The sequence below is a fragment of the Lepidochelys kempii genome, chromosome 9 (genome assembly GCF_965140265.1).
Source record: "Lepidochelys kempii isolate rLepKem1 chromosome 9, rLepKem1.hap2, whole genome shotgun sequence".
Classification (NCBI taxonomy): domain Eukaryota; kingdom Metazoa; phylum Chordata; order Testudines; family Cheloniidae; genus Lepidochelys; species Lepidochelys kempii.
Window position 1 is genome coordinate 42042421 of NC_133264.1, and position 21650 is coordinate 42064070.

General features: G+C 40.8%; 1 protein-coding gene across 17 annotated transcripts in view; it reads left to right on the forward strand.

The window, feature by feature from the left end:
* PIK3CB (phosphatidylinositol-4,5-bisphosphate 3-kinase catalytic subunit beta) overlaps positions 1-21650 on the forward strand; it is a 186912-nt gene that overhangs the window by 117125 nt on the left and 48137 nt on the right. For all 17 annotated transcript variants that reach the window (XM_073360002.1, XM_073359996.1, XM_073359999.1 and 14 more), the window contains 5 exons: positions 404-655; positions 1529-1625; positions 6442-6572; positions 12520-12573; positions 15225-15413. In XM_073360002.1, coding sequence (XP_073216103.1) covers positions 404-655; positions 1529-1625; positions 6442-6572; positions 12520-12573; positions 15225-15413 — 723 coding nt within the window. The remainder of the gene's footprint in view (positions 1-403; positions 656-1528; positions 1626-6441; positions 6573-12519; positions 12574-15224; positions 15414-21650) is intronic.

Consider the following 21650-nt stretch of genomic DNA (forward strand, 5'->3'; position numbering starts at 1 on the left):
CAGCGAACTCTCTGCCTCTGTGGTGTCAGAGCTGGGAGGGTGGCGGGGAAGCTGAGTGCCCAGGCTCTCAGGCTTTCCAACCCTGGAGCTGAGTGGAAGCTGTGATGCAAAGAGCCCGATGGTGCTTGGCCTCCGCAGCCCTCTGGGAAAGCTTTTTTCAGTTTCACTGTCAGAAAATGAAATGACAAGAGCCTTCTAGGAGAACAACATGGGAGCTGTCAATTTGATTTTCCTGACAAAAAGGAATTTTTCCCATGGAAAATTTTGGTTTTGTGAAAAGGACTTTCTTCATCAGAAAATCATTTCAAAGAAAAACTTTCAACCAGCTCTTATGTTTTTAAGTAAATATTCTTGGCTTCGTGGAATGTTTTTAGATACTTTTTCTGTCACACCTCTATTACAGATTCATGTCAGAGCTGGTCTTTTCCACGGAACTGAGCTCCTTTGTAAGCCGATTGTAAGTGCAGAAATATCTGGGAGAAGTGAACATGTTTGGAATGAAACACTGGAATTTGAAATCAATGTTTGTGACTTGCCAAGAATGGCTAGGCTGTGCTTTGCAGTTTATGCTGTGATGGATAAAATGAAAACTAAAAAGTCAACCAAGACAATTAATCCCTCCAAATACCAGACCATCAGGAAATCTGGAAAAGTGGTAATGTTTTCATTTGTTTTCCTGTAATGTACCTCTTAATTGTACTGAGCAGTGTCTTGATAGGCATTTTATTTTCTCACCTTGGAAATATGAAACACAAATGAAAAAAGTGGGTGACCTTAAATGAAGTAGTGCTCAGTTAAAAAAGCAACTTATTTATGAACTGTCTGGTCTCGGGGAGCTTATTTAAAACAAAAAAGGATAATTTTTCTTCCTTTTGTTAATTACTAGGGTTTGTTTTTTCTATATCCTTTTTTATTCCAGCAAAAAAAAAGTTTTTAAATAAAGGGGTATTGTGAAAATCACGTTTTAAAATCCTCATGTATTATTAACAACATCTTATATTAAAAGTAAAATTTTTTTTTGAAAGCTAATTTATTTCACATCATTTTTGTTTACTTTTTTGCATTTTACTATTCAATTTTTGGTATCCATGTACTCAGATCAAGGCTGTTTACATTCCCCAACACAGGAGAATATTCTGTTCTTACTGGGTTTTGTAAAAGCTTTTGGCCCTCCCCACACAGAGAAAAAGGCCATAAACTTAAAGTAGTTGGCAATGTCTCTTCTTTAAAAAATATTAGTATTTGTGAAATTGTATTCACATCTTTTGAGCTCTGAACAGGATAGGGTTTTTTTCCCTAGACCGATCCAGAAAATCACATATTTAATTTTCAGTATCGAACTAAAGACAATGGGACTTAGGTACATGCTGAAAGTTGAGCATGTGCTGAATTGCTTTCCTGAACTAGGGTCGTAGTCTAGAACAATTTTTTTTACTCTTTATTTTTCTGGCTTTGTGTCATTTACCACTTTAAAGTTTCAAATTTATTGTTAGGTTCCGTTTAAACAATAAAGTCTTTCCTTCAACAGCACTATCCTGTAGCCTGGGTAAATACCATGGTATTTGATTTTAAAGGACAGTTGAAGAGTGGAGACCTCTTACTGCACAGTTGGACATCATTTCCTGGTAAGGTTTGATTTGTAATCCTTGGATTTGCTGTATACCTTAGAGTACTCATGAGACTAAAGAACAACATTAATTTAGGATAATGGAATATTAATTGTTTTTGCCTGTTCCAAACAGGGAAAGAGAGAGCAAACATTATTATTGTATAAAATATGTCTGTGTCCCCTCAGTAGTTAGCTCTGTTTTCCTTCTGATATTCTGTGCAGTCTCCTTAGTCTGGTGTTTGTTAAACTTCTGTACGGTTTTCTTCAATCCTTCTCCCAAAAAATACTAATTTTCTTGGGGATGGTTCTTGTTTAGTTTGGAAATCCGTTATATCCTTGAAATGCTATCCATTACTGAATAAGGACCCTTTAAAAATGGCAGTGACTATTATTTCTAGCAATTTATAATGTGTGCCATCTTTAAGATGCCATTATATTTTCATTGTTTGTGTTGGTTTAGATTCCTATGCCATAAAAAAAAGATGATTGTTTTGGTTAGAATGAAGAGTGGCACCTAGATTTCATATTGTTTTATTAAGCAACCTGTATATTTCAGTGGAGGAAACTTTACTATAATAAATTTCAATCCATGTGGTTTTTATGGACTCAAAGTTAATTGCATTGTCATGTCATATATATTGCAGAGAATCTGTCTGGCAAATTGGAGAGCTTAATTTACATTAATTTTTATTTATACATTTTTTCTTTAATTAAATAAGAGCAGATTTTAAATATTTATTTTAAAAATCATTCTAAAGATATCCATTCTGGATCAGATCCACAGCTGGTGTAAATTGGCTTGGCTTGATTGAGGATCAGTGGCGCTATGCCAGTTTATAGCTGCTGAGGATTTGGCTGTCTATTTTGTTTAATTCAGTAACTTTTTCTGTGGAAAATGGGAACTATAATGTGATGGTTTATGCTGAACATGTGAAGTGCATAGAATAGCCTCTGTCAATAAATCCCAACTACTTGTAACTGCCTCTGAAGTTTTGGGGAGCCTTTTTATTCCAGGGATCTGAGTTTATAAGAAGCTAATTAAACCTCACAACCCACCTGCGAGGTAACAAGGAGTCTGGTGCCACCTTAAAGACTAACAGTTTATTTGGGCATAAGCTTTCGTGGGGTAGAACCCACTTCATCGGATGCATGGAGTGAAAATTACAGATGCAGGCATTATTATACTGACACATGAAGAAAAGGGAGTTACCTCACAAGTGGAGAACCAGTGTTGACAGGGCCAATTCGATCAGGGTGGATGTAGTCCACTCCCAATAATAGATGAGGAGTTGTCAATTCCAGGAGAAGCAAAGCTGCTTTTGTAATGAGCCAATTCAGGCCCAAATTAATGATGTTAAATTTGCAAATAAATTTTAGCTCTGCTGTTTCTCTTTAAAGTCTGTTTCTGAAGTTTTTCTATTCAAGTATAGCTACATTTAAATCTGGTATAGAATGTCCAGGAAGATTGAAGTGTTATCCTACTGGCTTTTGTGTGTTATCATTCCTGATGTCCGATTTGTGTCCATTTATTCCTTTACGTAGGGACTGTCTGGTTTGGACAATGTACATGGCAGAGGGGCATTGCTGGCACATAATGGCATATATCACATTAGTAGACGTGCAGGTGAATGAACCTCTGATGGTGTGGCTGATGTGGTTGGGTCCTCTGATGGTGTCGCTAGAGTAGATATGGGGACAGGAGTAGGCAACGAGGTTTGCTACAGGGATTGCTTCCTGGATTAGTGTTTCTGTGGTGTGGTATGTAGTTGCTGGTGAGTATTTGCTTCAGGTTGTGGGGCTGTCTGTAAGCGAGGACTGGCCTACCTCCAAGGTCTGGGAGAGTGAGGGATTGTTTCCCAGGATAGGTTGTAGATTGTTGATAGTATGCTGGACAGGTTTTAGCTGGGGGCTGTACGTGATGGCCAGTGGTGTTCTGTTGTTTTTCTTGTTGGGCCTGTCCCGTAGTAAGTGATTTCGGGGTACCCGTCTCGCTCTGTCAATCTGTTTCCTCACTTCCCCAGGTGGGTTTTGTAGTTTTAAGAATGCTTGATAAAGATCTTGTAGGTGTTTGTCTCTGTCTGAGGGATTGGAGCAAATTTGGTTGTATCTTAGAGCTTGGCTGTAGACAATGGATCATGTGATGTGTCTTGGATGGAAACTGGAGGCATGTAGGTAAGTATAGCGGTCAGTAGGTTTCCGGTATAGAGTGGTGGTTATGTGACCATCACTTATTTGCACTGTAGTGTCCAGGAAGTGGATCTCTTGTGTGGACTGGTCCAGGCTGAGGTTGATGGTGGGGTGGAAGTTGTTGAAATCCAGGTAGAATTCTTCAAGGGCCGCCTCCTCGTGGGTCCATATGATGATGATGTCATCAGTGTAGTGCAAGTAGAGGAGGGGCGCTAGGGGATGAGAGCTGAGGAAGCGTTGTTCTAAGTCAGCCATAAAAATGTTGGCCATGCGGGTACCCATAGCGGTGCCACTGACTTGAAGGTATAAATTGTCCCCAAATCTGAAATGGTTGTGGGTGAGAACAAAGTCACAAAGCTCAGCCACCAGGTGTGCCATGGCCTCATCAGGGATACTGTTCTTGACAGCTTGTAGTCCATCCTCATGTGGAATATTGGTGTAAAGAGATTCTACATCCATCGTGGCCAGGATGGTGTTTTCAGGAAGATCACCAATGCATTGTAGTTTCCTCAGGAAGTCGGTGATGTCTCGAAGATAGCTAGGAGTGCTGGCAGTGTAGGATTTGAGGAGAGTGTCCAAATAGTCAGATAATCCTGCCTAAGAGTGCCAATGCCTGAGATGATGGGGCGTCCAGGGTTTCCAGGTTTATGAATCTTGGGTAGCAGATAGAATACCCCTGATCGGGGCTCTGGGGTGTGTCCGTGTGGATTTGTTCCCCTGCTGTAGCAGGGAGTTTCTTGAGCAGCTGGTGTAGTTTCTTTTGGAACTCCTCAGTGGGATCAGAGGATAGTGGCCTGTAGAATGTGGTGTTGGAGAGTTGCCTGGCAGCCTCCTGTTCATAATCTGATCTGTTCATTATGACTACAGCACCTCCTTTGTCAGCCCCTTTGATTATAATGTCAGAGTTGTTTATGAGGCTGTGGATGGCGTTGCGTTCTGTACGGCTGAGGTTATGGGGCAAGTGATGCTGTTCGTTCACAATTTCAGCCTGTGCACGTCTGTGGAAGCACTTTACATAGAAGTCCAGTCTGTCATTTCGACCATCAGGAGGAGTCCACGCAGAATTCTTCTTCTTGTATTGTTGGTAGGAGGGTTCCTGTGGGTCAGTACACTGTTGAGTGTTGTCTTGAAAATATTCCTTGATTTGGAGACGATGAAAGTAGGCTTCCAGATCACCACAGACTTGTATCATGTTCATGGGGGTGGTGGGGCAGAAGGAGAGTCCCCGAGATAGGACAGACTCTTCCGCCAGGCTAAGTGTGTGGTTGGATAGACTAATAATATTGATAGGTGAGTTGAGGGTACCACTGTTGTAGCCCCCTGTGGCATGTAGGAGTTTAGATAGTTTACCGTCTTTTTCACTTTGTAGAGCAGTGAAGTGTGCGTTGTAAATGGCTTGTCTCGTTTTTGTAAAGTCCACCCACGTGGAAGTTTGTGTGGAAGATTGGTTTTGTATGAGAGTCTCCAGTTTTGAGAGCTCATTCTTGATGTTTTCCTGTCTGCTGTACAGGATGCTGATCAGGTGGTTCGTCAGGTTCTTCGAGTGTGTGTGGCACAGTCTCCAACCATAGTCAGTGTAGTATGTCGATTGCAATGGATTTTTTACCTTCAGTCCATTTGGTATGATGTCCATCTGTTTGCACTTGGAAAGGAAGATGATGTCTGTCTGTATCTTTGTGAGTTTTTTGTTGTTTGATGGATTTCCATTTCATATGGCTAAATTTAGTGCCTTGCATGGTGTCAAGTATCAGGGGGTAGCTGTGTTAGTCTGTGTCAGTATAATAATGCCTGCATCTGTAATTTTCACTCCAAGCATCCAATGAAGTGGGTTCTAGCCCATGAAAGCTTATGCCCAAATAAATCTGTTAGTCTATGAGGTGCCACCAGACTCCTTGTTGTTTTTGTGGATACAGACTAACACGGCTACCCCCTGGTACTTGACACCTGTGAGGTAGGAAACTATTATGTCTATTTTGTCAATGGGGAAAATGAGGTACAGAGAAGTGAATTGCTCAAAGGCTTGCATTAAATAAGTGACAGAACCAGAAATAGAACTGTCAAAGTCCTGAGGATATCCTTGTGCTTTCCTGTCTTGTGCTGCTCTGTCCCATAAAGCCCCACATCGTAGTCACCTTCCATCTGCACAAGGAAAACTGGACAAAATGCCCTTTCGAGCTTATTAATCTTGCTCTTTCATTAGAGAAGCAATTCAGCAACACTCTTGTCTTCAGTGGCTTAGAATTCCTGTTAGATGCTGGGTCAGTCCCGCTTGGACAAAGTTATGGGAACCTAATCTATCCATGAGGCTGAAACCGCAGCTAGGGATTGGCATGTGATAGGGACATTTTTTTTACTGCCAACCTTCCATTTTCTTTGCTATGAAACAGTAACAAGGGGAAGTGTCATAAGAGCCAAGCTGGTTCTGTAACTGGTCTTCCTTTCGATGGATGATCCTCTTGAGCCTCACACATGTTGACATTAGGAACAGATTGTGCCAGAGATCCATTGCAAAGTGGGAGAGAATCTGGCCCTCTGTGAACAGCAATGTATATTTTTACAATAAACACAGGAAGCAGTTTCTCATAGCATTGCTGCCTTTTCCAAAGACACTTTGTACTATAACATAAATTGTTCTGATATTTTAGATGAGCTTGAAGAAATGTTGAATCCAATGGGAACCGTACGAACTAATCCTTACACTGAAAATGCAACGGCTTTGCACATTAAATTTCAAGAATATTCAAAACTGCCTATTTATTACCCTCCCTTTGATAAGGTAAGATATACTAAATAAAGAGAAGCCATGAATGCTAGTATATAAATGGCTGTCTGGTATTTACTTTTTTCCCCTTTAACACTGGCATTTGATTATATCCACCCTTCCTGCCTTTTAGCTTACATATTGTAGTTACTAAAACTTGGAACATAATTAAACCTCAGTAGAGTATTCTGGCTTCAGTATCTTTAGAGAACATGTTGAACAGATTTTTTTTAAACATTCTGCACTTCTAGTGTATGTTATTTTGAGTGTCAGAAAAAACACTGTCTATTTTTAATATTACAACTGCCTTTGACAATAATATACCACAGTTGCATTTCTGGAAACCTCCATATAAACACAGTCAGTGATCTCAAACTGTACTTAACCAGGACTGAAAAGGATCTGACTTTTCACTTTTAAGATTATATTTTATCCACTTTCTGTTCCCTTCAACAGTTAAAATCCTTTTCTGGAGAAATATACTTTTTATGTCTTTTTATGTTTTACACTGTTTCTACACTGAAACACTTCTTTAGTTGTACTGTACCGTGTCACAGATACAAATAAGAATATCTGCCTAGGGACAGGAAGGGTGTATTCAAAATATAGCTGATGAATCCACAGTATAAATACTAGAACAGCTAGTTTATTCACAAACTAGCAAATAAAGCTGAACCCAGGTGAGAATAATAATGTAAGTGTTAAAAGCAGCCAGTTCTCGATGTGCTGAAAGTAAGGTTTTCAGCCCTATATATCTGTTACTCTGGATTTCTTTGGCAGAGGGTTAGTATCAACTCTGCTAAACTTTCATTTTCTGATGAGTAATCTGCACCTTTGGTGGCTAAAGAAAATTCACATTTTTAAAAAGTTTTACTGTCTTGAACCGTGTCATTCTGAGAGTCAGGTCACTAAAATAAGGCAAAAAAAATCTGTGAAGTCTAGTAGTGGCTTCTTCTGTGTAATACGCACAGATTTCCACTAATAGGACATATGGCATCAGGAGTGCTCCCAAAGCTAAAGCAGATTTTATGGATAGCAGTTTCGCAGCACTAAGCAATTGATACCATTTTCCTGACAGTAGTGCGAAATCTTATTACCAATTCCTGAAAAAGTTATTTCTCTTATTTAAAAATATTTTGGCAATTTTATCACCTTTTAATTATAATTCTTGTTCTTTTTCTGATAATTATCTTGCGTACATTTATTTCTACCAATATTTAAAATCATATGTATTTGTGTTCCTGAGATAATTTAGAATATATACTACCTTTACTAGTTATTATTTTTGTTTTGGTGTTCAGTTTTTCTTTTGTGCTTTTAATTACTTACAATTGAAAATTCAAATATGCAAGCATGTTCAAATATTGCCATAAATGTGGTCAGAGGATTTTATTGAGTGCAGTTCATTATGTAGTCACAGTGGTTTAGTGTGATAATCTGACCTATCATATTCCCCTGTGTTTTATAACTCCTGTTTGGGAACTTTATCCTCTTCAACTGTACCTGAGCAATTCTGTACATCAAACTCGGGGAAATTCTAGTGTTTTATGTGAAGTGATTTCACAGCTGGTAGAAGAAATGATTGCTGGAAGCACTCAGTATTGGAGAACTCAGATAGCTCAAAACATTCTGCTGCTTTTAATTCTCTCGAGTTGAACAATGTTTTATAACATCAATGGGAAACTGAAAGCTTCAAAATATTTTGCCTCAAGCTATTTAGTTCCAATATTGTGAATGAACTGAGATCAGAGCTACTGAGGATGAATTGCTGAGATCAGGATGGTATAGTAATTAATCTTTGTGAAGGAATAAAGCTCCCCTATTTGGATAAAGGCCCTTTTGGATCAAACTGATAGGGACGATGGGCCACATCCTCAGATGGCATAAAGGATATTTGTAGCTACCTGTTTTATACCAGCTGAGGATTTGGACCCTCAGTATTTGTTTAAATTTGCAAGTAAAATTTAGCAAATATATAATTTGTTCCAGTTTTCAGTGTTTGGTGAGGGCATTAGACAGAATACCCTTAATTAGATGTGTGATCTTGGTTTGAGAGTCACAGAGCCTGAAGATGAAACAAAATTTATTTTATGTATTTATTTATTTATTGTGACAAAGTTCCTCCTCTACCTTGGTGGGTTTTGTGCTTATTGGCGGATTTGCTCACCTCGGAGATTCATGGCAGCCCTCAGTTTGGCTGTTTTCATGAACCCACAGTCCAGGTCAACTCCTCCTGTGTCTGACCAGGAGTTGAGAGGTTTGGGGGAAACCTGGGCCCGTCCTCTACTCCTGGTTCCAGCCCAGGGCCCTGTGGAATGCAGCTGTCTAGAGTGCCTCCTGGAACAGCTGTGTGACATCTACAACTCCCTGGGCTACTTCCCATGGCCTCCTCCCAACATTTTCTTTATCCTCACCATAGGACCTTCCTCCTGGTGTCTGATAATGCTTGTACTCCTCAGTACTCCAACAGTACGTGTTCTCACTCTCAGCTCCTAGTACCTCTTGCTCCCAGCTCCCCACACACACGCCAGAAACTGAAGTGAGGTCCTTTTCAAACTCAGGTGCCCTGATTAGGCAGCCTTAATTGATTCTAGCAGCTTCTTGATTGGCTGCAGGTGTTCTAATCAGCCTTGTCTGTCTTAATTGTTTCCAGAAATTAAGAAAAAATTTCTGATTGTTCTGGAACCTTCCCTGTTGCCTTACTCAGGGAAAAGGGACCTACTCAACCTGCAGCTAATATATCTGCCTTCTATCACTCTCCCGTAGCCATCTGGCCCGACCCTGTCACTTTATATGATCATAGCATCAGTCCACCTGTTAGTAGAACATACAAAGGCCCTCATTATAGATGCAAATTGATACTTCACTTTAGCCATCTTTGCTGAAGCAGCAGCTAATTATTTAATGTTGTTAATCATGTGTCTGCTCTAAATGTTAGACTGTATTTAAGTAGAATTAATTCAGAAGTCCACTGGAACCTAATCCTGAGTCACAACACTAATCCAGATTTGCCTTATCTACTCTCTAGGATCTATTTCTGGGCTGGGAAGTCAAGCTCTCACCACTTTACTTAAGATAACTATATCTTGTATATTATTTATTGTGTTGTGGTGGAGTTTATAGCTGAATTGCACATTTCATTAAAAGAATGTTAAGGCTGCAAAGTCAAGCGCTCAAAAGATAAGAAATGCCAGAATTAAGAAGGTTGGCTGTGCTGCTTGAATTCAGCCTGTTATGCGTACACATTGATAGTCTTTAATTCCATTATCACATAGTACTGTTTCCACAGGAGACCGCCCTTATTCAGTTCACAGAATGGATGGTGCTCATCCTCATTGTTCAAATGTGGCCTTGTGCCTATTTATTGCACACTGTTCAAATCCTGCTATGAGGACAAAATTATTAATTTCCTCATAGGCTCTTCTATAGCACTCATCACTGTATTATGAGTGCTTCACAGAAACTGATGGATTTCTTTTCACAACACTCCTGTGAGGTGAGGAGGTAGTAGTATCCACATTTTACAGATGTGGAACTAAGCACAGAGAGACAGTAAGGTCAAAAGTGTGCACTAATTTTGACTGCCCAATTTTAGATGCCTAGGACCTGATTTTCCAGAGTACTTAGCATTTTATGGCACTTTATATATTCAGAGCAGAGCCCCACTGAACATAGTTGCCATTGTACATGCTTAGCACTTCTGCAAATTAGACCCCAAATGTCCAGAAAATGAGGGAACACAGTGGCCACCTGTGAAAGTTTTGTAGTATGTGACTGGTTGAGCATCACATAAGAACTCAATGGCAGAGGTAGGGATAGAATCCAGTTCTCCAGGGCAGCATTCAGCAGCCTTAACCATAAGACCATGCTTTTCTCTTCCTGCAAAACTCTGCCTCCTTCACTATATACCTTCCAATTTCTGCAACAAACGAGGCAGGGACCCTACAGATAAGAATTTCCTTCACTAAATAGCACTGGATCATCCATTGTTCCCCACTCTCCCGTCCCTTTCCCCAGCTCCTTGTGTGATCTCAATATTCCTGTTGCTTTTCCCTTTCTCATACTCGTTTCCACTCCCCCCACCATCAGCTCCTATTCAATTTTCTCCACTCTCCCAACTCTTTCTTCCAAATTTCTCTCTCTCTCTCTCTCTCTCTCTCTCTCTGCTGTTGCCAGCCCCTGTCTGGTTCCTGTCCTCTCTGCATTTGAATCAGAGTGGCCTTGTGAGTGTCAGGAGCAACAATTATAGGAAATGTCCTGCCACTGCAGCACTAGTCCAGAGTTTGCTCAGTGCAGATAAAACCTTTGGAGAAGTTAGCTGCCAAACTCTAACAAGGCTCTACTGAGCATGGGCAAATTTTTTTTCCCAAAGGTTTATAATTTGAGCGGGAGGTTTTCCATAGAAGCAGCAAAAGGTCATGCCTGCCAAATTCCAAGACCACCCCAAAGCATGAAGGTGCAAGAGCTTTTCAATAAAATGATAAAAATATATTTAACATGGACAAAGATGTATTTTTCCCTTACTTGCACTCTGGGAAACAGCTGAACTTTTTGCTGAAACTTTCAAAACAAAAACCTCAATGTCAGGCAGAGACCCAGTATAGAAAATGTCAACCCAACCAGTTTGGAAAAGTTGCATGAAACTGAAAACATCATCTTATAATAGAAAGCATCAGGCAGCCTTAACGATAGGCAGTGCTACTGGCTCCACCTATAATAATTGTACAGTGGATGTTGATTATACTTTTTAAAGAGACTGTGTATTTGATTGCTTCTATATTACTTATTTGATGTATCTTTAGATATTCTTAAACATGAAAAACATCTGGTTTGAATACATAACTTTCTTATACTGAATACTGTCTGTGAAGGAGAACTATTAAATAACGTAGAGAGGATAAGTTACCTACTTATAGTTATGTGCGTTGTTCCACTGACGTGTCAACCAAAGCTTTTGTGGCTTTAAGTTTAAAATGTATATATAGGGTAGGACATGATCCACTATCTCCTTCCCCTTGCTGAGGGCTGCCACCTTCATGGTGCCATTTCTACAAATCTGAACTTTCAAAGTACTGTTTGTGCTTGGGTGAAGAATGGCTCAGGATATTTGTAAAGGAATAAGTGCTGTTGATTCAAATCCAGCCCAGGTCAATAAAAACCAAATGTTGTTACTGTATGTTCAGCAAACGATGCAAAATAGGTTGGAGGTCTCAATCTAATTTGCAGTGGGATAGGTATCTAAATCACAGAACATCTCATACAATGGACACTACTTGACAATAATATTGGAGGTGCTGAGCACAGCCACCAAAAATTGGATGGACGTGGAAATTGAAATACCCATCAGATTACTGAAGGGACAGTGTAGGGAAGCTGACATTATAGAAGATGTGTTTGGTGGATAGGTAGAGGGTATCAGTCTCCAAGAATGTTAACTTGCAGCTTTTCACAGATTTAATTCACATGTATAATTGTAAAGATTAGGAGAAAATATTGTACTTCCATGCCCTGAAGTGGAACCAAAGAACATGGATTTATGCAAGGATGCCATCTTCAGAGAGCATCAATTGCCTGAGAAATCCCTTTGCTTTAGGTGCATTCCACTAGTACTTTATTCTTCACATGGGTAGCTGTTATGTAGCACTTGTGCATACTATGCTGAGTTTTCTAGTTTTGTATTAAATCTGTTTTGTATTAAATTAGCTATTTATTTTCATAAAAAGACATTTTATGGAAGAGTAATGGTACACGTAAGGTTGTGATGTAACGTCCTACATAAACACATTTGTTTGCCACACTTAAAGGATAAAAATTAACAAATATGAGTAAATAATCAGTTCTCTAACTAAAGAGAGAACTTTTACTGTGTCATTTTACCACTTCACCTTTATAACATTTTTCCTTCAAAATGTAGTCCAATTCTTTATTTCAATCCAATGCTTAAACTATTATCCTTTTGCAGATACTTGAAAAGGCAGCTGAGATTGCAAAAAGCAGTGAGAATGCTGGTATGGCAGTAAGTATCCAACCTGAAAATAGCATCTTCAAGATTAGAAAATCCCAATATCCTATTTCTCTGCCACTTTATGCTTGTATTATTCTAATAGAAAATAAGTATATGTATTCAGGTAACATTAAAACCCTCCAAGTTTTTTGTTTTGTGTTTTTGTTTGTTTTTTAAATAGCCACCCACTTTTGTGGGGCTTACCCTTTCCTTCAAATCAAGCATATACTTTCTGTATTGGACACTAGTCAGGCTACAGAGTGGACAAGGGATGCTGTGGCTGAATATATTTCATGGATTATACCTCATCCATGTCTGAAATTTGGTTTCATACAGCATACAAATTTAATGAATAGTTAGATGTAGCAAGATAATCTGTCTGGTTGTCAGAAGCTTCCCAATAATGACCATTTTTTAGCTGGATTGATCTTTGACAACAATAAACTCCTTAATTTTTTGTATACCCGTGGAGATATTTGATCTTCTAAAGGAGGTGAACAGTTCTGGAACAGAGGTAGTACTTTTAATATGAAGTCTTTAACCTGAAATTGCTTTCTTAATACATACCCACCTAATGTTGAAGGGCAAAAATAAAATTAAAAAATACAGAAAACTACAACTCTGCTAGTCCTCCAGTCTGCTACTGGAAAGTACCTGTTCATAGAATCATAGAATAGAATATCAGGGTTGGAAGGGACCTCAGGAGGTCATCTAGTCCAACCCCCTGCTCAAAGCAGGACCAATCCCCAATTTTTGCCCCAGATCCTAAGTGGCCCCCTCAAGGATTGAGCTCACAACCCTGGGTTTAGCAGGCCAATGCTCAAATCACTGAGCTATCCCTCCCCCCTAAAACATCATACAGTTCTCAGTAAGCAGAATACAGAAGTTAGTCAACAAGTACATCAAGTGTAAATACCACTTAATAAAGCACTTTAAACATTATGCAGTGTTCAGAAACACTGAAAACTCATAACTTATTCTGTTACAAGCAACAAACACTGAAAACTCATAACTTATTCTGTTACAAGCAACTGAATATATAAATGAGATTCCCACTTACACAGCAGAATGTCAACTTGACATTATTTGTAATCAAGACCTTTTATTTATTATCTTTTAGAAGCATGAAAACTGCTTTCTTGAATAAAGCTTTGTTACAAAATGACTTTATTTTCAAGACTTTCTTGTTTACTGTATATTTTGACATAAGAACAAAGCACATACTTTTCTTAGTTCACTGAACAAACATTTCAATTACACCAGCTATTTTAAGTCTATTCTCTTAAACAGTTCGTTCTTAAATGATATTTTTGCTTGAAGATATTTACTTAAACACAGAGCAAAGCTCAGGCACTCATCCTTTCTATTAAGAGCTAAATTTGAAAGCAGTAATGTATGTAGCATTTGCATTATTTTATCAACTAGGAACTCTCTATGGAATGTTACTATGAAGTGAAACTGTTTACGATACATAAACAATATTTGTCTTCAATTTGGCCTATAATTTTAACTGAACTTTTACAAGGAAGGAAAAAGGTTTTCATGCAAAAAGAACACCACTTGAAAAAAAAATCTGAATCCACTTCTAATTTCACAAGATCAAAGGAAGTTTCCATACTAATTGCTTAAACAACTCAAGTTTTCAGGTTGCTTCAGAGTTTCATACATTAATAATCTATTTTCATTTTGTATTATATCTGCATAGAGTACATCTTTGTCTAGAAGCAGCAGCTTCTATCACATTTAATTGTGTCTCTGTGGCTTTCAAATGATGGTGGTCAGCTTCATTTCTTTCCTTGCAGTTTGTATAGTAAGGATGCATCCTCTGACCCACGTGTCTTTCAAATGAAGATACATTCTTAGTAAACCTAATTTTTAAAAGTAATGTTAATTTCCAAGTTCTAGTAATCAAAGTTATGTTAACTGTTAACCTTTTATAATAATAGACATGGGATAGTTAAGCACTGGAACAAGTTACGTAGGGAGGTTGTGGAATCCCTGTCATTAGAGGATTAGAACAGGTTAGAAAAACACCTCTCAGGGATAGTGTGTGTATACTTAATTCTGCCTCAGTGCTGAGGGATAGTGGATGACTTCTAAAGGTTCCTTCCCACCCTACGTTTCTTTTGATTCTGCGTTAAAATGAGAATTGTGAGAATAAGACAAATCTGTATTAGAAAACATAATGTATGTTAGTATTTACATACAAAACCAGTCTTTTTTGTTATAGTTGGAAGTGCATCCTTAACATTTGATTTTAATTTGACTTTTACCCTGAATGCCATGGCACTATTTATCTGACAAATAAATGGGAAAAATACTTGCTGTCAAAACAAGAATTCCCCCAGTTAAATGGGAAAACAGCAATATTGCCATCTAGTGTTGTTTATGCAGAAGTATAATTTTTTTTCAGATACTTTTGTAAATTGAATTTAGAGTCTGCTGTATAAATATGTTCTGCCATCACCAGACATTTGAGGTCTGAAGTAAAAGCCTGATAATCCTCCCCCTGTGATCTAAGAAATTAATCCAATTCACTTAATACTACTGTTCTCCTAATGTAGCTTTATCATACACTGATTAGCTTGCTCTAATAGTCTGAGTCCTGTATAACATAAGTTTGGTGATTCTTGAACTTACTTTGCTAACTTTAATTTACGTAGGGTCGAGGTGGCAAGAAGTTCTATATTGAACTAAAAGAAATCATGGAAAGGGACCCCTTGACCCAACTCTGCGAAAATGAAATGGATCTTATTTGGACTTTGCGGTATGACTGTCGTGAAAATTTCCCACAATCACTGCCAAAACTGCTGCTGTCTATAAAATGGAACAAACTTGAAGATGTTGCTCAGGTAAGGCAAATGGCAAAGGCAATGTAAAAATATGGCAGGCAAATCATGAGCAAAATTTTTCTTGTACACAGAAACATTGAAGTGTTGTGCTAAACTTTAGTTTATAAAACTAGGCATTAAGGCTATTGATTTCAGTGGAGGTTGGGAGCCTAATGTGAGACAAATGGCAAAGGCAATTTAAAATTATGGGATGGAGATGGCTGTAAACTGGGCCTTAACTCTTTTGCTTTCAAAGAACCTATGTCTCGAGCCAGATTTTAATACTAATTTAAAAGTTAAACATGAAAAACCAGTTCCCGAGCACTTTTTTTCCTCAAAAAACATCAGGCAGACTGTGTGCTTGAATCCCCTCCGAGTTGACAAACCTTTCAGATTACTTCTAAGGGGACGTTTTCATAATCCACCAACAATTGGAAAGGAGAGCGGTAGACAAGCCCAAGGATGCAAAAGAGAAATAAGATTGACATAGTTACATTGTTTTATTCCCCTCCACAGTTTCTTTAGTTCTCTCCATTTCCCAAATTTAGGCTGTGAGCCTAAAAACACACATCTGGTCAACTTTGAGCATGTGCCTAAGCATTTCCAGGACCAGGGCCTTGATTAAAACTGCAAGTCCAAAAACTTAGATTCAGGTTGACTGTACTTTTTCAGATGGTAAAACCTTTAGAACTTTGTGAAAAACTGATTGTTCAAACCAGCTGATATATAGTTATTGAGGAGAACAATTCATTTTCAATTAAATATCTTGTTACAAAGTATAGTGTCACTCACTTCAGTGAGACTACTTGCTTGAATAAGCTGTTCCTAAAGCTGCAATAGAGATAATTAGGGGCTTCAGGTTTTGATGTTAATGTCAAACTAAGATTTGCCAAACACATTGTGTCATTCTCATTTTAGTTTCAATCTATCAGATATATAGGTATACGAGTCTGTTTTATTACTGTAAGTGGTATGTCTACATTTTTCACATCATCCCAGATAGAATCCTAGTCCTGTAATGCTTGTTGAAAATAGGTAGAAACATGTGAATCTCCTCAATTTGCATAGCAATGCACAGTTGGATTCATGACTAAAAAACTATACTTTGCCAGTGTTTAGTATTAGTGGAGTATATAATTGCCCTGAATTCTGTTGCTATATCCTCAGAGTTATTGAGATGAACTGATACTTGTGGAATTCTGGTTTCTGAATGAAATGTTTATTTTTCTGAGGTGATTATAATGTGAGATCCTCTGTTATGGAGCTATCTAGTAACAGAGGTCATTTAAATTTTTAAGTTGTAGAACAGTGTTGTTTGTAACTTTGTATCAGAAAAGTATATGGATTTCATAGTCGTCATAATGTTTCTGTATCTCAGACTGATTTGTGTAAATGTAGCAAAAATAATGGATTTCTGTATTTTCACTGGAATTTTGCCTAGACCTACTGTGTACTCAAAAAGCTTACTATAGCAGTGGGCAGGGCAAAAGTATACAGACCCAGACAGCTTTAACAGATCCAACACGCAGTGTAACAGAGAAACAGATACTTGCGGCAGTATGTCTGTTTGCTTTTATTTAAAATTTACTGTTACTGGAACCGTGCATTGAATGGCACTTGTGATTTTAGAGACCATCACACTAAGGTTGTATCTGTCATCTGTGGATATATTTGGCAGTATTATAGTAAGCTATCATACTAACCTACCATACTAATAATTTGAAAGAGAAACTATTTACTTTTAAAATGTTTGAGCTAAAAATCAACTATTTTTTTATTGAGGATAATGATCACAGTATAAACATGTGTTCCAATTAGTATCTGAATCTAATCTGCTACTCCTCCACTTACTAAGTATAAAACTTAAACCTTTTTTAGGAGACTGGGAAACTCATTCATCCACTGTGTGGAAACACTCTCACCCCCAACACCATCACCATCAACAACTTTTGTCAACTTTACTCATCATGTGGCCCTTTTGATTGGACAGTCCAGTTAAAAACTTAATGTTACCCCAGGGTCTAGGTAGCAAAGAGCCTAAGGAGAACTTATGCACTATTCTGAAAGATCTGTTTTCTTCCATTATATCCTTCTTTCCAATATGCCTTAAGTTACTCTTGGAGCTATTAAAGTAATTTGATTTTCACTCTCTAAACTTGCAGTTGAATGGCTTACAGCAATGAACTCCAAATTAGTCATATGCATCACCCACTGATTCTTCACCCACTTGCATTCTTTTGTACACATGAATTCTCTCACATTGTTTATTCATTCCAGTATGGTCTTGCACATCTACTGTTCACTTTAAGCTTTTGACTTGTTTTTACTTAGTTTGTTAAGAATATTTAAACAGGTATAAAAATGAGAATGTAGGGAAGGGGCTTTGGGGTATGCTCACCACAAGTCAATGCCTAAACAATTATAGGAAATGAATTGACAGGTCCACATTACTTAAAATATTTTTTTTATTTGGAAATAAAGATTAAAGAAAAATTGATTAAATGACATTATGGCACTTCATTTTAAAAATATTTTAAAATAAAATGCCTAAGATAATATATATAACCTTGTGTATTTTAGCCATTTATCATGTATCTTAACGTGCACTTTCTGGAAGGAATGTGGTATTTCTCTTTGCTAATGTAGAGAAGGGGATGATTTGACGATTGAGTAATGTATTTTGGCAGCCTTAGTAAGCTATATTTGTGAGGAATACAAAATTCTTCGAGTGCTTGCTCCTGTCCATTCCATTGTAGGTATGCGTGTGCTCACGTGCACAGTTGTTGGAGATTTAGCCTTAGCAGTATCCGTAGGTCCAGCTGTGGTGCCCCCTTGAGTGCTGCACTTATGCATTGGTATATCAGGCGCCGCCAGCCCTACGCCCTCTCAGTTCCTTCTTATCTCCTGTGATGGTTAGTTGGAGTGCCTTTCCTTGCATAGCAACGGCTAGCGGTTTTGTCTCTTCTGACTTTGAGCCTTAGGGCCTTGTAAATAGTGGTTTATAGTAGTTAGTGTTAAGTAGTTAAGTGTAGTTAGGAGTCAGAAGTTAAGAGTCCCAGCGAGGACTTCGCCCTAGGTAGGGCATGCCCTGGTCTCCAGGGTTTAAGCCCTGTGTGGATTGTAACAGGCCTATGCCTGTAAGTGACCCCCACAGCAGCTGCCTCAAGTGCGTGGGAGAATCACATGTGAAGAACAAGTGTCGTATTTATAAAAAATTTTGACCCAGTATTCGGAAAGAGCGGGATATTCGTTTGTGGGTTCTCCTCATGGAGGCTGCCCTGTGTACGGCTTCCGAGCCATCCCACCAAGACTCGCCTAGTACCTTGGCCTTGGTGCACAGCACACCCCCTTGCACCGGGCTCCACCCCGCACCGCTCCCCATTGTCGGTGCCCAGAAAGAAAACTAAGAACCACAGCTCCCTGACACTGGGCAAGAAAGGCCACGGGGCATCAGGCAAAGGACCCAGTTTGGGCATCTTTGCCACACCGGAGCCACGTGGATGTGCCTCCCTGGTCGGAGCCATTAGCCCCTTAAAGGATCAACCACTGACTCCGAGGAATAGTAGGGGACCCAAACTTCTAATGGCATCAACACCTTCCCAAGCTCCCCCAGCGCTGAGAGAGCGGAGGCCTCTGCCTGAACCACCGGCACCACACGTGCTGCAGGAAGCAGCAAAGGCTCCCTACCAGGGCAAGCCAGCCGCTAAGACCCCTCAGGGGGCTGTGGAGCACCACCAATCTCCCAAAACAAGGCAGTGCTCTCCATCTCTGTGACACCGATTTCCGGCGTCGCAGCCCAGATCCTCTGGGGCTCACCCTCAGTCACTGGCACCATGATCATGGTCCCCACCATCTCAACACGGATTGCCTGGGGGAGGCACCAGTCTCCATTCCATTGGCACCGTTTGCCCTCCTGCTGGTTGTCCTGGCACAGATCTCAGTCGCATGCCCCATGGGGGCACTCCCCGTCGCAATTCCAGTCCCCCCAGCTCTGACAGTGGTCTCCTCGATACTGGCATCGATCCTCCCACTCCAAACACCTGTCTCCAGCAGCGACAGTCAGGAGGCAGACACAGGCATCAATGGCCCCACCGTGGTCACCAGAAGGGATTTCTTCTGGCACGGAAAGGCAGTTCAACCCTCCACCAAGACTCCACCGGCGTGAATGGGCACCTGAGGCGTCGTCGATGTCTACAGCACCACCTTGGCCATGACCAGTGCAGTGGCCTTACTGGTGTGCGTGGGACATGCCAGTGATGACGATGCCCCTTTTACACCACTTATCTGCCACTGCCTCGGAGCAACAGCTGGCGGCACGGGACTCCATGCATGAGACCTGCTCAGAGGTCGGGCTAGAGGAGACAGTGACCCGAAGCCTACCCCGGGCGGTACAGTCCTTCTCATCCCTGGACGAGGCGGTCATGGGACCCTTGAGGGCCAGCCCACCAGACTATTTTTAAGGAACACCAGGCTCTGCTTCAACGGGTGGTCAAGAACTTGGGCCGAGAGGTGGAGGGGATGGTCGAGCAGGCAGACACCTTGTTCAATGTCCTCTCAACCTCTGCCCCGGCACGTGTTGCACTATCGGGTTCTGTTCCCGCTGCTTCCTAACTCCAAAAGCAAAAGGCCACCTACATCGCCGCAACAAGTCTCTCAGAAAGTTGAAATTTCGCATGATCTCCCTGGCCTCCATCTCCTCCCTGGATCCGGGAGACTGGTATACTGCCCTTAACTTGAAAGACGCTTATTTCCGTATTCCAATGTCACAGACATTTCCTCTGTTTCTTAGTGGGTGGACGCCATTTTAAATTCATGGCTCTGCCCTTTGGCCTTTCTTCGGCCCTGAGGTCGTTCACAGAATGTATGGCACCAGTAGCTGCTTACCTGAGGTGTTGAGGGATCCAGATCTTCCCGTATCTCAACGACTGGCTTATCAAAGGCAGGTCTTGGGTGGAAGCGCAGAGGAGCCACAATCTGGTATGTTCCACCTACCGCAACCTGGGCCTGTTAATAAATAAGAAAAAATCCACCTTAACGCCTGTCCAGCAAATAGAGTTCATTGGGCCAATTCTCAACTCCATGCGAGCCAGAGCCTTCCTTCTGGAAGTGCGTTTTCAGGCCATGTCAGACCTAAAGAACCACCCCCTCACCACAGCTCACACCTGCCTGCTGCTGTTGGGCCATATGGCCGAGTGTACGTACGTGGTCAGCCATGCTCATCTCCATCTCTGGATTCTGTAACCGTGGCTGGCATTGGTCTATGTCTGCAACAGGCACCACCTAGACCAGGTAGTCAGGGTGCCAGACCACATCAGGTCATCCCTGGATTGGTGGTTGGACCTCGGGTTGGTGTTGGAGGGAGTCCTCTTTGTCATTCCATCCCTGTCACTGACCCTGGTCTCTGAAGCTCTGGACCTGGTCTGGGGAACCCACCTGGGTGAGCGGAGCACCTAGGGCCGCTGGTTGTAGGACGATCTGGCCCTCCACATCAAAATCAGGGAGCTCAGAGTGGTTCACCTGGCCTGCCAGGCTTTCTTGCCTCACCTGAAGGGCGAGGTGCTGCAGTTCCTGATGGACAATACCGCCATGATGTGTATTACACGAAGACAGGTCTTTGGCCCCTTGTCAAGAAGCTCTCCGCCTTTTGGGATTTTTATGTGCTACATGCCATTCATCTGATAGCCGCGCACCTGCCTGGAACCAGGACTGTCTTCGTGGATCACCTCAGCAGGACTTGCTCATCTCTCCATGAGTTGTTCCTCCATCCAGAGGCGGTCAGCATAATTTTCCAGAGGTGGGGGACTCCCCAGGTTGACCTGTTTGTGTCCTGGCAGAACAGGTGTTCTGTTTAATGCAGGGGATGGACACGGTTTCCCTGTCAGACGTCTTTCTCATTCCTTGGTCAGGGCCACTGATGTATGCCTTTCCACCAGTGCCGATGATTCATAGGGTCCTTGTGAAGATCAAGCAAGACAGGGCAAGAATTATCCTAATAGCCCCTATGTGGCCTTGCCAGCACTGGTTCGGAATGTTGTTGAGCCTTTCAGTAGCTGCCCCGCAGGCCAGATCTGCTGTCCCAGAACACAGGCTTTTGCACCTGAACCTGGCGGCGCTGCACTTGACAGCTTGGCTACCGCATAACTAAGCGCAGACAACAGGCACGCTCAGCCCATGTTCATCAGGTCTTGCTGGGTAGCACAAAACCCTCCACCAAAGTGACTTACCTGGCCAAATGGAAAAAGTTCACATGCTGGGCCT